The following is a 14,133-nucleotide window of genomic DNA, read 5'->3' as shown; positions in this document are numbered from 1 at the left end:
GCGGATCTCTGTGAGTTCGAGACCAGCCTGGTCTGCAAGAGCTAGTTCCAGGACAGGCTCCAAAACCACAGAGAAACCCTGTCTCGGAAAAAAAAAAAGAAAGAAAGAAAGAAACCATTGGACATATTAGGACATGCTTTTAATTCTAGTGTTTATCATCAAACACTTGATCCCAGCACCCAGTAGACAGGCAGGCAGATCTCAGTGAGTTCCAGACCAGTCTGCCTCAAAACAGGAAAGCATTGACGAAAACCAGGGGGCTGAGGGTGATAGCTCAGTTGGTAAAGTGCTGTGCAAGCGTGAGGACCTGCGCTCTGTCCCTGGAACCTACATAAAAGCCAGATGTGATTCTGGGTAGCAAAGACGGCGGAGGACATCGGCCGGCCGGCCTAGACTAATTGCTAGTCCCAGACCAGTGAGAGTCCCTATCTCAAAACAAGGTGAACTTCATCCAAGAAAAGATGCCCGAGGTTAACCTAACATACACACACATGCAGTCATACCTGAACACTGCCACATGCAAGCTGCATGAGTGATGGGGCCTCAAGCAGAATAGGAACATGCAAACAAAAGGAGGCAAGGGAAATGTCCCATCGTCTAAACGAAAGATGACAGATTGAAACATCTTCTACCCCGTAAAAGGTCAGTTTATGGAAAGGATTCTGGACCCCGAGTCAGAGGTACTTTTTCCTTGGAACTTGGTTTTCTTCCTAAGCTTCCAAGTCAGTATCTTTGTGGAAGGCCTGGCCCCTTCCAGTCTGGCAACAAACTGTCTTGTTGTTTGGGTCTCAGCATCTCCTACTCCTGCCCTTGTGTAGCACTCCCTGCAGAGCATGCGTAGTCAGGAGGGACTGTGTGAGTGGCTCTGCCCAAGGGAGAGCGCACCGTTTCTCATAGGAGTCCTTGACACTGCACGGGCCCAGGGGTCTCCGGTGTCCTAGCTCCGCTCCCATCACAGACTGCCTCTCTCTGTGTGGCTGCAGGTGCTGGAGGCATGTATGAAGAACTGTGGGAGGAGATTTCATAATGAAGTGGGGAAGTTCCGGTTTTTGAATGAATTAATCAAAGTTGTCTCTCCAAAGGTCAGTTGGTAGCAGTTTTCTCTGTTCTATTCTTTTACTATCCCCTCCCACCTCCCATCTTACTGGCTTTTCTGATCATTTAACATCCACAGAAATGGACTGGAGAGATGGCTCAGAGGTTAAAAGCATTGTCTGCTCTTCCAAAGGTCCTGAGTTCAATTCTCAGCAACCACATGGTGGCTCATAACCATCTGTAATGGGGTCTGGTGCCCTCTTCTGGCATGCAGGCATACACACAGACAGACTATTATATACATAATAAATAAATAAATAAATAAATAAATAAATATTTTTAAAAAACTAAACTTTAAAAAAAAATCCCACAGAGATGACACCCTGTGTCCTGGTCCCTAGAGGTACCTCTGACTGATGAGTCTGAGGTCTGAGCAGCCTCCTGAGGGACTCCCAGCATAGACTTGGCTTGTGTGTGCAGGGAGAGTGTAGACAGCTAGTAAGTACTCTGTGCTCCTAGACTACATCAGGTCAAGTTTTGCTTTTTTGCTCCACTGACCAAGGTCTGTTAGATAGCTCTAGACAGAGGGAACCATTTCTCATGTTGGTGGCATTCTCAGAAAGTCCTTCAAGAACTGTGGATATGGGGGCCTGGAGAGATGGCTCAGCAGTAAAGAGCACCGGCTCTTCTTCCAGAGGTCCTGAATTCAATTCCCAGCAGCCACATGGTGGCTCACAACCATCTATAGTGAGATCTGATGCCCTCTTCTGGTGTGCAGACATATAGACAGAGCACTCCTATGCTTAAATAAATAAATGTTTAAGGGAAAAAAAAAAAGGGAAATGTGGCTATTAGGCTGCAGACATGGCTCAGTGGTTACGCGTACTCGCTACAGTTCTAGAGGGCTCGTGTTCAGATCTCAGCACACATACTGGGTGGCTTGTGAATGCCTGTAATTAATTCTAGCTAGCTTCAAGGGCATCCGACACGGACTTCTGACCTCTAGAGGTCCCAGCGTACATGTGGTGGGCACTCAGATATGTAAATAAAAACAAATCTTTACTGCATCCCCCTTTTTTACTGTCTCAGGCAGCTTCTGCATGGAAGCACGGGGATAAGGTCTTGGCCCCTGTTCTGCCTACAGACTCTGTCGCTCCACCCCTGCCCCATCACACTGGGTGTGGTCAAGTAGGTTGTGAACTGGAGTGAGGGAAGATGCTATGAAGAAAGTGGTCCTTCCCAGCGTCTCCGTTATTAGACTCTCACTTCATTCCCTCCTAGTACTTGGGAGACAGGGTGTCTGAGAAGGTGAAGACTAAGGTCATCGAGTTGCTTTTTAGCTGGACACTGGCCTTGCCGGAAGAAGCAAAGATCAAAGATGCCTACCACATGTTGAAGAGACAAGGTGTGTGTTTACCTCTCCATTAACCTCGGGTGGCACTGAGTGCTGCTGGTCAAGGCAAAGAAGAGAAAGCAATGTTGGGGGTCCCAGGGCCCTGCCCTTTCTCTTCCTGTAGAGTGGAATTGTCTTGGGCTCAGCTGGGGTTTTCGTAGGTTGAGATGAAATTAGCCTGCTCTTTTCCCTCTCATCAGAGGGACTTGGGCCTTGGTGTGTGAAGGACAAAGTGACCATTGCCTGAGCACATGCTCTGCCATTTGTGTCTCCTCAGGCATAGTGCAGTCGGACCCCCCCATCCCCATGGATAGAACGCTGATCCCCTCTCCCCCACCTCGTCCCAAAAACCCTGTTTTTGATGATGAGGAGAAGTCCAAGGTAAAGTACATCTTTGACCAGGGGTTCTTTTAGATGACCGGTGCCAGTAGCAGGGTGAATGTGTGTATCAGGTGCTGGCTTTTGTTTTGATTTTTTTTTTTTTTTGAGATTGTATCTCCCTGTAGCCTAAGCTGACCTTGAACTTGACATCTTTTTGCTGAGTCTCCTGAGTGGTGGTATTGTAGGCTCAAGCCACCCTACCAAACATGAAGTAGGGTCTTGCTTGCTGTTTGTTCTGGTCTGCCCAGTGGGACTGGACACATGCTACCTTCCTTCACTTTAGATGTCTTCTCTTCCAGCTTTTAGCCAAACTACTGAAAAGCAAGAACCCAGACGATCTACAAGAAGCCAACAAACTCATCAAGTCCATGGTGAAGGAAGTGAGTGGGTCCTGGTCCTCTGGGCATGGGCCAAAGAATCATGTGACCACAAAGCAGAAGCTTCCCCAGAAACCTTAGGCCTGTCTTGTTCACCTTGCACCAGCCCTGAACTGGAGCCTTGTATTTTCTATGGGAGAAAGCAGTAGAGGAGCGATCGGTGGGAGTAGCACAGGGAGGTGTCACTGTAAAAGAACAGCTCAGGGTCTGTCTGAGGCCTGCAGTTCTAGGAAACACGCTAAGCAGAGCTTAGGGTAAGGAATGAGCCCTGCCTGGTGGTTGAAAGACAAGCTAGGTAAACTTGCTTTTTCCTGCACCCTCTTGGCTGAGGCAGGATGAGGCGCGAATCCAGAAAGTGACCAAGCGCCTGCACACGTTGGAGGAAGTTAACAACAATGTCAAGTTGCTCCATGAGATGCTCCTTCACTACAGCCAAGAGTTCTCTTCGGAGGCTGACAAAGAGCTCATGAAGGTGAGCCACTGAGAGCTAGAGCTCGCTGCTCACATTGTCTGCCCAAGCGGGAGCCTGGCGTGGTGCCAACATGCTTGTTTGGGGCTTGTTCATGGCAGCAGAGGAGTGGAGGAGCAGTGCCCTATTCTATACCGCTGACTTAACTCCAGGTGCAAGTGCTTGCCTGTGACTCCAGAGATAATGTCCTAGCTGTCACTCCTCTGCTCTGCCTTGGGGACATGTGGGTGGGAGACTTCCCTGAGATCCCGTGTTGATGTTCCTCAGGCTGTGACTTGTGAGGCACACATCTCATGTACCCACCGAGTGACTTTCAGTTGATACGGATGACTTGGGCAACATTGTTTAGTGGATACTGGCAACACACAGATGGTCCCAGCTCCACCTGTGACTGACTGATGACTTCCGAGAAGCTCTGTAGTTGATTTTTATGTCTGTCTCTCAGGAGCTGTTTGATCGTTGTGAGAACAAGAGACGGACATTATTTAAACTGGCCAGCGAGACAGAAGACAATGACAACAGCTTGGGTGAGTATGAAAGAGCTCTTGGCAAGGACGTCAAGAATTTGGGTGTGTGTGAAGCTGTCACAGCCCACACGGTGAGAAATCTCTTTTTGTTATAGGGGACATCCTGCAGGCCAGTGACAACCTCTCCAGGGTCATCAATTCTTACAAAACAATTATTGAAGGGCAGATCATCAATGGTGAAGTGACCACCTCAACCATGCCTGACTCTGAAGGTACATATTATGATTTCCCATTCTGGGACCCTCCAGACCAGCTCAAATCCTGACCACTGAGCCACAAGTAGCAACTCTTAGGGCCTGAGGGGTTCCCAGCCATTTCCAGTGGTCTTTCCCTTGCCAGAGGAGGTAGGTATGCATGGAGATTTCTCTGCCTGCTTTTCAGTTTCCCTAGAGGAAATGCTACTGAATTGGGCCAGAGGCTAAAGCCTTGGCGGCTGTGCACAGGGTCCTGCCTCCCGCTACACAGGCACTAGATTCACCCTGAATGTTCTTGTTCCTCTTGTGTCAACCCATCTAGGAAATGACCGCTGCAGTAACCAAGGCACCCTCATCGACCTTGCTGAGTTGGACACCCCCTGCAGCTCATCCCCAGTGTTGGCCCCAGCACCTGCCCCACCCACCTCAGGCATCCCTATCCTCCCTCCACCCCCCCAGACCTCTGGGCCTCCACGAAGCCGTTCGTCCAGCCAGGCTGAGGCTCCCCCAAGGCCTGACAGCACAAGCAATGCCCTCTCATTGCTAGATGAGGAGCTGCTCTGCCTGGGTACGTGCAAGAGTGGCATTAGAGGAAGGAGGGCATGTGCACCAGGCCTTCACCGGGGACACTGTGGATTTCAGGGTGAACCTGGTGGGCTCTGGTGCAACTCAGTTCCTGTCTTCTGGGGGGCCTTCAGTCTCATGTAAAGGATGGAGGTGGATTTACTTCCCAATCTGGCTATAAGGAATATCCTCCTTACCCATTCATCAAGTAATGCCTCTTGTCTTACCAAGTGACCATTCTTGGGAGGGTGGGAGGCTGCAGCCTCGGCTGAGGGTCTCATCTCATTGAGTTTTCTTTTGTGTTCTTAGGCCTTACTGACCCAGCCCCCACTGCTTCCAAAGAGTCGGCTGGAACTAGTCAGTGGCACCTGTTCCAGGTAGAGGCACAGCCATGGCTGCATCACTGAAGTGCCCAAGGACCAAAATTCGCTTAGTCTGTGCCTGGCTGTGCTTTGCTAGAGCCAGAGCTAGTGTTTTCTAGAGCTCTGTCCACCATAGCAGGGACATCCTGCCTCTGAGGGTTGTTCCCAACGTTTAGCTCTGTAGGTCATGATAGGGTACCTCAGAAGGCTCCGGTGGGTTGTGAACTAGGTCTTTGCTTACCCACTGTTTCTGTTGTACAGAATGAACAGTCATCAGACCTGGATTTCTTCAACCCCAGGCCAGTGTCTGCGGCCTGCTGCCCCTCAGATGGATCCCTGCTCCCTCCCCCAGTTTCTACCTCAAGTACGTCCCAAGCTCCACTGCCTGCTCCCTTCCCAGCTCCTGTGCTCCCAGCCAGTGCACCAGCCCCCAGCACTGGTTCCTTCCTGTTTTCTTCTGGACCTGCCCCAGCCTCGGTTCCAAAGGCTGAGCCCACAGCCCCAGAGTACCACAACTCAGCACTGGGTGACAGCACCTCGCACCGCCTAGATGCCCTTGATCAGCTTCTGGAAGAGGCCAAAGTGTAATGGATGGGAGAAGAGAGGGTGGCTGAGGGTGGAGTGTCATATACAGATCAAAAGGGAGGCTCCAGAGAATGGGGTATGGGAATCCCTTTTGGTACCGTGAATCAGACTGGAAACTGGTGGCCTGGGGTAGCTAGGAACTGGCCTTGGTTGAGGGGTTGCCTAGCAGTGCTGTCCTGCCCTCTGACTTGTCTTCTGCCTTCCTTCCTTCCCCCCAGGACCTCAGGCTTGGTGAAACCTGTTTGTTTCTCCCATGGGGCCACCGCCTCCCCACTGCTTCCCACCTCTACCCCAGCCAGGCCTCTCCTGCCCTTCTCCACGGGGCCTGGAAGCCCTCTCTTCCAGTCACCAGCCTTCCAGTCTCAAGGCAGCCCTCTGAGGGGACCAGAGCTCTCCCTGGCCAGTGTCCATGTGCCCTTGGAATCAATCAAGCCTAGTAAGTGCTAGAGACAGAAGGTAGGCCTCATGGCCACAGTGCTGGTAGGTGTGTGGTCAGTGGTTCTGTCTATGCAGGGGTCACTTGTAGTCAAGAGTTTACTTGCCCGCTGTCTTCTTCACGAACAGCAAGTGCTCTTAACCACTGAGCTGTCTCCAGCCTGTGTCAGCTTTGTTTTTGTTTTAAATTGTTTTGGTTTTTCGAGAAAGGGTTTCTCTGTTTATAGCCCTGGCTGTCCTGGGTCTCATTCCGTTGACCGTGCTGGCCTTGAACTCAGACTGCCTTTGCCTCCCTAATGCTGGGAATAAAGGTGTGTGCCACCACACCCAGCTCTATCTCAGCTTCCCCTAGGGCACTGTAACCTTGAGCTTCTCCAGTACCCCAAGGGGAACAGTGTTGAGCCTTACTGGCTTCTTCAGTCCTGCTGGAGCTCTGCAGTGCCTTGGGCATTCTCCCCTGCCATGCTCACTAAAGTAACGCCTTCTTGCAGGCAGTGCCCTTCCTGTGACAGCCTATGATAAAAATGGCTTCCGCATCCTTTTCCACTTTGCTAAGGAGTGTCCCCCAGGACGGCCTGATGTGCTGGTGGTGGTAGTGTCCATGCTGAATACAGCTCCCTTGCCAGTCAAGAGCATTGTGCTGCAGGCCGCAGTGCCCAAGGTATCCTTGCCTCCCTTATCTTGAACCTACTATGTTGACCTTCTTCCAGTGGCCAGCAGGTAGTCTCTCAGACACCTGGACCATTCTCTTCAAAGGAACTTCTTTTTATCTTCAGTCAATGAAGGTGAAGTTGCAGCCACCCTCGGGGACAGAACTTTCTCCATTTAGTCCTGTGCAGCCACCTGCAGCCATTACCCAGGTTATGCTGCTGGCCAATCCAATGAAGGTAAGCATGGGAGAATCCACAGTGCCCACATGGGGTCCTGCTGCCCCAGATCAGGACACCGGAGTACCACCTCTGAGCATCAGGTCTGAAGTCCTGTAGCAGTAACCCCTTTCTTGTCCCAGGTTAAGGGACTGAGCATGGGTGGTCATGGATGGACAGGTCCATCCCTCAGCGGAGTGAAGAGAGTAGCTTGCAAAGGGTGGTCATGGATGGACAGGTCCATCCCTCAGCGGAGTGAAGAGAGTGGCTTGCAAAGGGACCTCCTGGACGGAGTCTCACTGCAGCCCTCTGTTACAGGAGAAGGTGCGGCTTCGGTATAAGCTGACCTTTGCTCTTGGAGAGCAGCTGAGCACAGAACTGGGTGAAGTGGACCAGTTTCCGCCTGTGGAACAGTGGGGGAACCTATGACCCAAGCAAGTGCTATCATCTCTGCTCGGAAGGCAGGCAACCTGAGAGAGGCTCTGGCTAGGCCGGCTACTGTATACCCTGGACAGTGTTTATAGCTTGGTGTAGACCAGGGTCCTGGACATTTGTCAGGAGCCAAGCTGCTGCTGTGATCATCACTTCTTGGGCCCTAAAAGGACCTGTTTTATCTGCCTGTGTGACTTGAAGTGGCCATACTGTGTTAAGTGGGGAGTGGCCAGTGGCTACACTGGCTGCCCTGGGATAGTAGACTCTGGCTGGGCCTGGAGTAGGTTTTCCCTTTTTTTACTGGCATCCCTTGATACCAGGGAGAGGGCTCTGAAGAGCGCCTTTCCAACTTCCTCAAGAACTGCATCTTTATACCCTGACTAGGCATGGCATCGGAGGCTACCTCCCATTGGTGTTCCATGCTGCTTGGCTAGCAGGCACTGCTGCTGCCTGAACCAAAGTGGGCAGCAGTGGCCCAGAGTGAGAATCTAGAGTACTATAGAGTCTTCACTTGGTTTTCTGCAGGCAGCAGCATCCTAAAGTGGCTACTGAGTCGGTGGTATGCTTGTCCTGACAGTGGCAGGTTGTGTCCTATGGACATCTCAGCAAGACAGGAACACGGTTTGATAGCCTCTGCTAGGGATAGGAAGGAAAATGGAAGCATGCCAGTGTTTCCCTTCAGAAGCAGGTACTGTGGCTTTCTGGGAAAAGCATACCTCCTGCAGTGGGAATAGGCCATCCTCCTCACTACCTCTTGCTTGGCATGAAATAAACTGCTGTGCTCCCCTTTAAGGGAAGACACACCTCCTGCCACTCCACATCCTCCTGCTTTGGTCAGTCCCTTTTCCTGCCACATGGAATGTAGTGTGGCACCTGTGGTTGGGCCCAGGAAGTCTCAGGGTCACACACATTGCACTAGATTTTGTCCTTTTGTGCTGCACCAAAACACCCACTTTTCCCCAGCTAGAGGGCACTGTCAGCGACATGTTGGGTCTGAAGTGATGGGGTGAGGGCTGCGTTTGAACTGAATTACCAGACCCTATTGCTGCACAGCACTCTGCCTCCCCTCAGCTAGCATGACCCAGCTGCTCCAGGCCAGACTTTAAGTTTCAAGACAACAGGGAACTCAGCTGCCATAGACGCTGGGGAAGGACAACAATAAGAGTCTAATGGGCTCACCTGTTTCCTGCCTGGGAAAAGGAAAGTGGCAAACCATCTCCCGTAGTCAGTCTCCTTACTCTGTCTAGAGGTCATCTGACCTACGTCCCCACTACCATCCTTAGATAGCAGGTTTTACAGTTTCCTTGGGACAGGTCAAAAGAATCATTTTTCTGATAGTGGAATAAATCCAAGAGCTTTCCAGAGACTGGTTATCTATGGGATTGCTATGTGGATGCACACTTTTATTAACCTTTAACTATTTAAATTATGCGTGTTGCTCACTACTACTGAAGTCACTGCTTTGTGGTCAACAGCTGTACTGCCCTTGTTTTCCTGCATGTGAAATAAAACCATTTTCACCCAGCTTGGAAGCCTTCAATACAGAATACAGTTCATACTGATGGGAAGGCAATATGTGTGAATCCCAAACGGTTTTCTGAAATCTTTTGTTGAAAGAAGATAGCCAAAGAAGGTAGATGGAGTATTCAGGTCACTGGCTGAGTGGGGTAAGACCTCAGAAACAAAAATTACCAAGCTTTCCATTTGGGCAGGAAGACACTGCACCAGTCCTGTGGTGCTCTCAGACCGTTCTCAGAAACAGGACAAAACACATTTTGTTCATTTTTGTCACTTTAGGTTCAAGACAATGATTAAAAACTCCTTGGTCAGACTAATAACTGGCCTTATAGTTGCAAAAAATTTATTCCTTTGCAAAAAATTTATTCCTTTAAAATCTATTTACACTGCCATGCAAAATTACTATATTGCAACTGTCCTCAGCTTATCTCAGGAACCTTCCAGTGAGCCTTCTCTTATAATTGCCTGAGCAAGATTCCGGGCAAGAGCCAGTCTCAGCATTTCCACCTTGGTGGTCTCTATGTCATCATCCTAAAGAGCAGAAAGGCAATGTGAGGCACAAGAGGCAGCATTCCCTAGTGCTTCTGGGCTCAGCCCAAGACCAGCACAGCACTAGATAGCTCTGCAGTGCACACAAAAAGGACAGGAAGACTAGATCCATCCCACTTGGTCCTAGAAACGGTATGTCACAGGACAGGTTAAATAAAAGACATATGGTTCATCAGCACCCCGGGAAAATGGAAGGAAATCCTGAGACAGAAACCTTTTCCCACTTCCATATGGAACCACCTCCCCCAAGTGAAAATGACCTGGAGTCGCTGGGCGTCGGGCTCACCACACCCTGGCCTCCCTGAGGCCAAGTCTTCCAGGCAGCGCATCAGCTCATATGTCTGCTCTGCTGAAAAAATCACCTAGGGAAAAAAGGATGCTTCACTTAGCTGCTCCCCTGGCAGAGCCTTGTTGGGCTAGGCATGGGTCCAAGTTCAGGGAAGACCTTCCTTCTAAGGACCTGGGCTGCTGCTCCAGCTCCTAGTCTCACATCCACCCCCCTCTAGCAGGCTCAGCACCACTGGCAGATAGCATCACTTTGGCTTTTCTTTCATGAGCCTTATAATACACTCAGATGCGTGGGAAGAGGCAAAAACGAACATCTGTATGGCTAAAAGACCAAACAAAGGAAGACCACCAAAGGACAGAATAAACTCTGCTTAGGTGTGATGAAGCCTTACCTGTTTCTGTTCCAAAAGAGGTAGGGCATCTGTGAGCAGAGTCATCCAGAAAGAACGGGGTGCAATCTGAGAGGTCATGAGGGACAGCAGAAGAGAAGCAGCGTCACCAAAGCGCTTCTCCCCATACAGTCTGTGGAACTCCCGGTACTTTCCTGTTAGAAAAGGCGGGAGTTCACCTGAACATGCCTCTCTACTTACCTGATCCTTAAACTAGAACTCCATACACTGGGATGTTTGTACAATAGTCTCAAGTTCATAGTAAATTATAGGATTCAAAAGAACACCAAATCTGCGGAAATATCGGCACTCTGACTACAGGATCAGATAAGGGCTGGAAAGATGGTCCCATGGTTAATTGTACTAACTCCTTACAGAAAACATGGATTCAGTGCCTAGTACCCTCAAGGCAGCACAACCATGTAACTCTAGTCCTATGGGACCCCACACCCTCTTCTGGCTTCTGCAAGCACCACACATATACAGGGTGCAGATACACATGCAGGCAAAACACCCATACACAAAACAGAAGTTTTAAAAAAGATTAAAGGGGCCGGGCGGTGGTGGCGCACGCCTTTAATCCCAGCACTCGGGAGGCAGAGACAGGCGGATCTCTGAGTTCAAGACCAGCCTGGTCTACAAGAGCTAGTTCCAGGACAGGAGCCAAAAGCTATGGAGAAACCCTGTCTTGAAAAATAAAAAAAAAAAAAAAAAAAAAAAAAAGATTAAAGGGCTTGAGAGATGGCTCAGTATTAAGAGCACTGGCTGCTGTCCCAGAGGACCTGGATTCAATTCTCATCACTTACATGGCAGCTTACAACTGTCTGTAACTCCAGTTTCAGAGGATCTGACACCCTCACACAGTACACACGCAGGAGAAATATCAATGCATGTCAAAAACAAATTTAAAAGGAAAAAAAGATTAAAATACTCTGAGTTCTGGTGATATAAAGTTATTCTCTAACTGCAGTGAACTGCCAGCTCATATAAGTGATGAGAAAAATCTCTGGTGGAAGTGTGATGGTATATTGGACATGAAAGACATTCCATTCTCTAGGCCCATAATCCCAGCCTAAAGTAGGTGAGACAAATTTCTATGTGATTTTTTTTCAAGACAGGGTTTCTCTATGTAGCCCTGGTTGTCTTGGAACTCGTTCTGTAGACCAAGCTGGCCTCAAACTCAGAGCCTGCCTCTGCCTCCCGAGTGCTAGGACTAAAAGCGTGTGCTTGGAAATAGAATGTTACCAAAATTCTGCAAAGGCTAGCACATAGGTTTTCTATGTCGATTGGAAAAATCTAGAAAGATTGTCCCCTCATATTCATGGGAAAAAATGCAGAGACTCACCAAGAAAAGTCAGTCGATCACTGAGCATCATGGCTGGGCCCAGGTTGTCAATGAGATCCAAATCAGAAAAGCAGCCTCTTTCACAATAATCCCTGAGGAATCTGCAGGACCCAACCCAGAGGCTAGAGCAGCAGTACTAGGCCCTCCTCAAACTCCAACCTCCCAGCCAACCAGAAAGCTGCACCCACCTGTCAGATACGAGTGTGGCAAAAGCAGCATCTTTGGCACGGATGCTCCAAGAGAGGGCAGAGCCCAGGCGATTATTACGGACAGCCTTCATGGCCAAGATTTTACAGATACTTCGAACTTTGGAGGAGAGAAGACAAAATGCAAAGTCTTATGATCCCTCCCGTGAAGAGACGTGTGGGGACAGACATGGCCTTGCTATAGCCTCATTACAATCTAAAGTACTATGGGCTCAATGTACAGCTAAGTGTGAAAACCAGAAACTTCATAGTTTAGTCTGTAGACCAGGCTGGCCTTGAACTCAGAGATCCACCTGCCTCTGCCTCCTGAGTGCCCAGACTAAAGGTGTGCGCCACCACCGCCTGGACCATAGTTTATTCTTTCTGTCTTCACTCTGCTCAGTGTCACAGGTGACCCATCCACTAGACTGGCTTCCTGAGTCTTTGTGCTTGAGAAGCAAAAAAGGTTTTGGTTTTCCCTGACATAACAGTCCCACCATTATCAGTCCAAAGACCACAAAATCAACCTTACTTCCTTCAGGTCATGGTTTAAGTGTGTAAGTGCTTCTTGCTCAGCAATAGTGGGAGGACGAGGACAAAGCTATGGACACCTGTGTCTGTCACTGTGGTCCTGCCCAGCTTCCCTACTGCTCCAGGTTTTGCTGGTAGCTACCACCCACTTACACTGACATATGACACTCAGCTCTGACCACAGATCGCATGGAATGTGAGAACAGGTAGATCTTTTCTAAAAGCCAAAGGGCTGATTTTTCTAGTTCTTACAGGGCAATTCCAGAAGAGAAAGACCTAGAAAAATCCACCACCTCCCTGATGGTGGCCCTGTGTCTGAGCATGTACACACACTGTCTCTCCGCTGTAGTGGCAAGGTTAAGTGTCACAGTGTTTGGGACCTGTGCTCAGCCTTGGCATGCACTGACAAACAAGGACAGTCTGAGAAAAGCCTGGAATCACCTTGTTCGGTCATCTGCCGCTGCTCACAAATCCTCAACACCTTCAAGGCTTTCTGCTCTGTGTTGAGAGGAATCCGCTCAATGTGCAGCTCCAAGGAAACTCGGCCCAGCTCCGGGCAGTAGTCAAAGTAATCCACCCCCAGCTGCCACAAGCTGAGGACAAGGAAGGCGGATGCTGAGAGGCTAGACTGGCTGCCCTATGGCTGTGGGCGCTGCTACCTGAGGCTTATCCTCCCAACCAACCCCTCAAAAACAGTGAAGCACCACTGGCATCCACAAGGTCTTTACCATTTATGGGCTTTCCTACCTGTGATGAGCAAACAGTCCTGAGGCATATTCCAGCAGAAGGAATTCTCTCATGTTAGAACCGAAACTGGAAAAAACAAGACAGGACTGCAAGCCTACCCTCTGCAGGGCTCCTGCAACCTAACCTGCTCCAGTGCATTCTACTGGCTCTCCCTCAGAGCCCTGATGACAAGAAAGAGGATCGGTGCATTTGGCCAACTTACTAGAGGTTGTGTGACTGGAGGAGTCTGCAGTGATCCAAAAGGTCGGTGAGGTGAGCTACAAACCACCAGTTGCTCAAGGCAATGCTGCAAATCCAGACATCAAGGGAAAAAGGAGGTCAGGGAAGGGACCAAATCACATGACTGAGAAGAATAGGAAAGCCACATAAACTATGCTCTAAAGAGACAAAGACTGGGCAGAGATGGTTGAGGGAAAGGAACCTGATGATTTTAATCCCTAAGACCCACATAATGAAGAGAACCAACACTCAAAATCTGTCCTTGTACGTCTACTGGAAACAACAGGACGTGTATGTGTGTGTGTGTGTGTATATATATATATATGCGCATGTATACATATATATATACACACACACACACATATACGTGCTTCACAAACATAAAAAAACTCCTGGCGGTGTTGACACCTTTGATCCCAATGGTCAGGAAGCATAAGAAAACAGATCTGAGTTCGAAGTCAGCCTGGTCTACAGTGTGAGTTCCAGGACAGCCAGGGCTACACACAGAGAAACACCCATCTCAAAAAAACCAATCAATCAAACAAACTAAAAGACTGCTCAGGTCTCCTGCCTGTCCACATGCAAACAGATAATGGCTTCTTTTGATGAGTTGGGGATTTCACTGGAGCTTCAGAGCTACCTTGTTTATACTGGTTTCCATTTCAGGACAATCAAAAAAGCATTGCAAGAAATGATATACTGCCGGGCGGTGGTGGTGTGCTTTAGTCCCAGCACTCAGGAG

At 49.4% G+C, this 14,133-nt stretch overlaps 2 protein-coding genes across 3 annotated transcripts in view; one reads left to right on the top strand and one right to left on the bottom strand.

The window, feature by feature from the left end:
- Positions 1-9,138, top strand: part of Gga3 (golgi associated, gamma adaptin ear containing, ARF binding protein 3) — an 18,390-nt gene extending 9,252 nt beyond the window's left edge. Inside the window, exons 4-18 of one of the 2 annotated variants that reach the window (XM_013347631.2) lie at positions 984-1,082; positions 2,317-2,440; positions 2,706-2,809; positions 3,109-3,189; positions 3,521-3,658; positions 4,101-4,182; positions 4,278-4,394; positions 4,699-4,944; positions 5,250-5,317; positions 5,564-5,666; positions 5,775-5,886; positions 6,106-6,323; positions 6,814-6,983; positions 7,099-7,209; positions 7,507-9,138. In XM_013347631.2, the coding sequence (XP_013203085.1) occupies positions 984-1,082; positions 2,317-2,440; positions 2,706-2,809; positions 3,109-3,189; positions 3,521-3,658; positions 4,101-4,182; positions 4,278-4,394; positions 4,699-4,944; positions 5,250-5,317; positions 5,564-5,666; positions 5,775-5,886; positions 6,106-6,323; positions 6,814-6,983; positions 7,099-7,209; positions 7,507-7,617 (1,884 nt within the window). In that variant the 3' untranslated portion in view covers positions 7,618-9,138. Of the gene's footprint in view, positions 1-983; positions 1,083-2,316; positions 2,441-2,705; positions 2,810-3,108; positions 3,190-3,520; positions 3,659-4,100; positions 4,183-4,277; positions 4,395-4,698; positions 4,945-5,249; positions 5,318-5,563; positions 5,887-6,105; positions 6,324-6,813; positions 6,984-7,098; positions 7,210-7,506 lie in introns of both variants that reach the window. The other variant, XM_005350729.3, reaches the window with a different exon arrangement.
- Positions 9,139-9,495: 357 nt separating this feature from the next.
- Nup85 (nucleoporin 85) overlaps positions 9,496-14,133 on the bottom strand; it is a 21,712-nt gene continuing 17,074 nt past the window's right edge. Inside the window, exons 11-18 of the mRNA XM_005350728.3 lie at positions 13,375-13,458; positions 13,173-13,238; positions 12,867-13,018; positions 11,898-12,015; positions 11,710-11,810; positions 10,368-10,519; positions 9,948-10,049; positions 9,496-9,669 (exon numbers count right to left, since the gene is read on the bottom strand). Of these exons, the coding sequence (XP_005350785.2) occupies positions 9,568-9,669; positions 9,948-10,049; positions 10,368-10,519; positions 11,710-11,810; positions 11,898-12,015; positions 12,867-13,018; positions 13,173-13,238; positions 13,375-13,458 (877 nt within the window). The 3' untranslated portion in view covers positions 9,496-9,567. The remainder of the gene's footprint in view (positions 9,670-9,947; positions 10,050-10,367; positions 10,520-11,709; positions 11,811-11,897; positions 12,016-12,866; positions 13,019-13,172; positions 13,239-13,374; positions 13,459-14,133) is intronic.

This window comes from Microtus ochrogaster, chromosome 7, assembly GCF_000317375.1.
Source record: "Microtus ochrogaster isolate Prairie Vole_2 chromosome 7, MicOch1.0, whole genome shotgun sequence".
In the NCBI taxonomy this organism is placed as follows: Eukaryota; Metazoa; Chordata; class Mammalia; order Rodentia; family Cricetidae; genus Microtus; species Microtus ochrogaster.
This window is presented reverse-complemented; position numbering and strand designations above follow the sequence as displayed.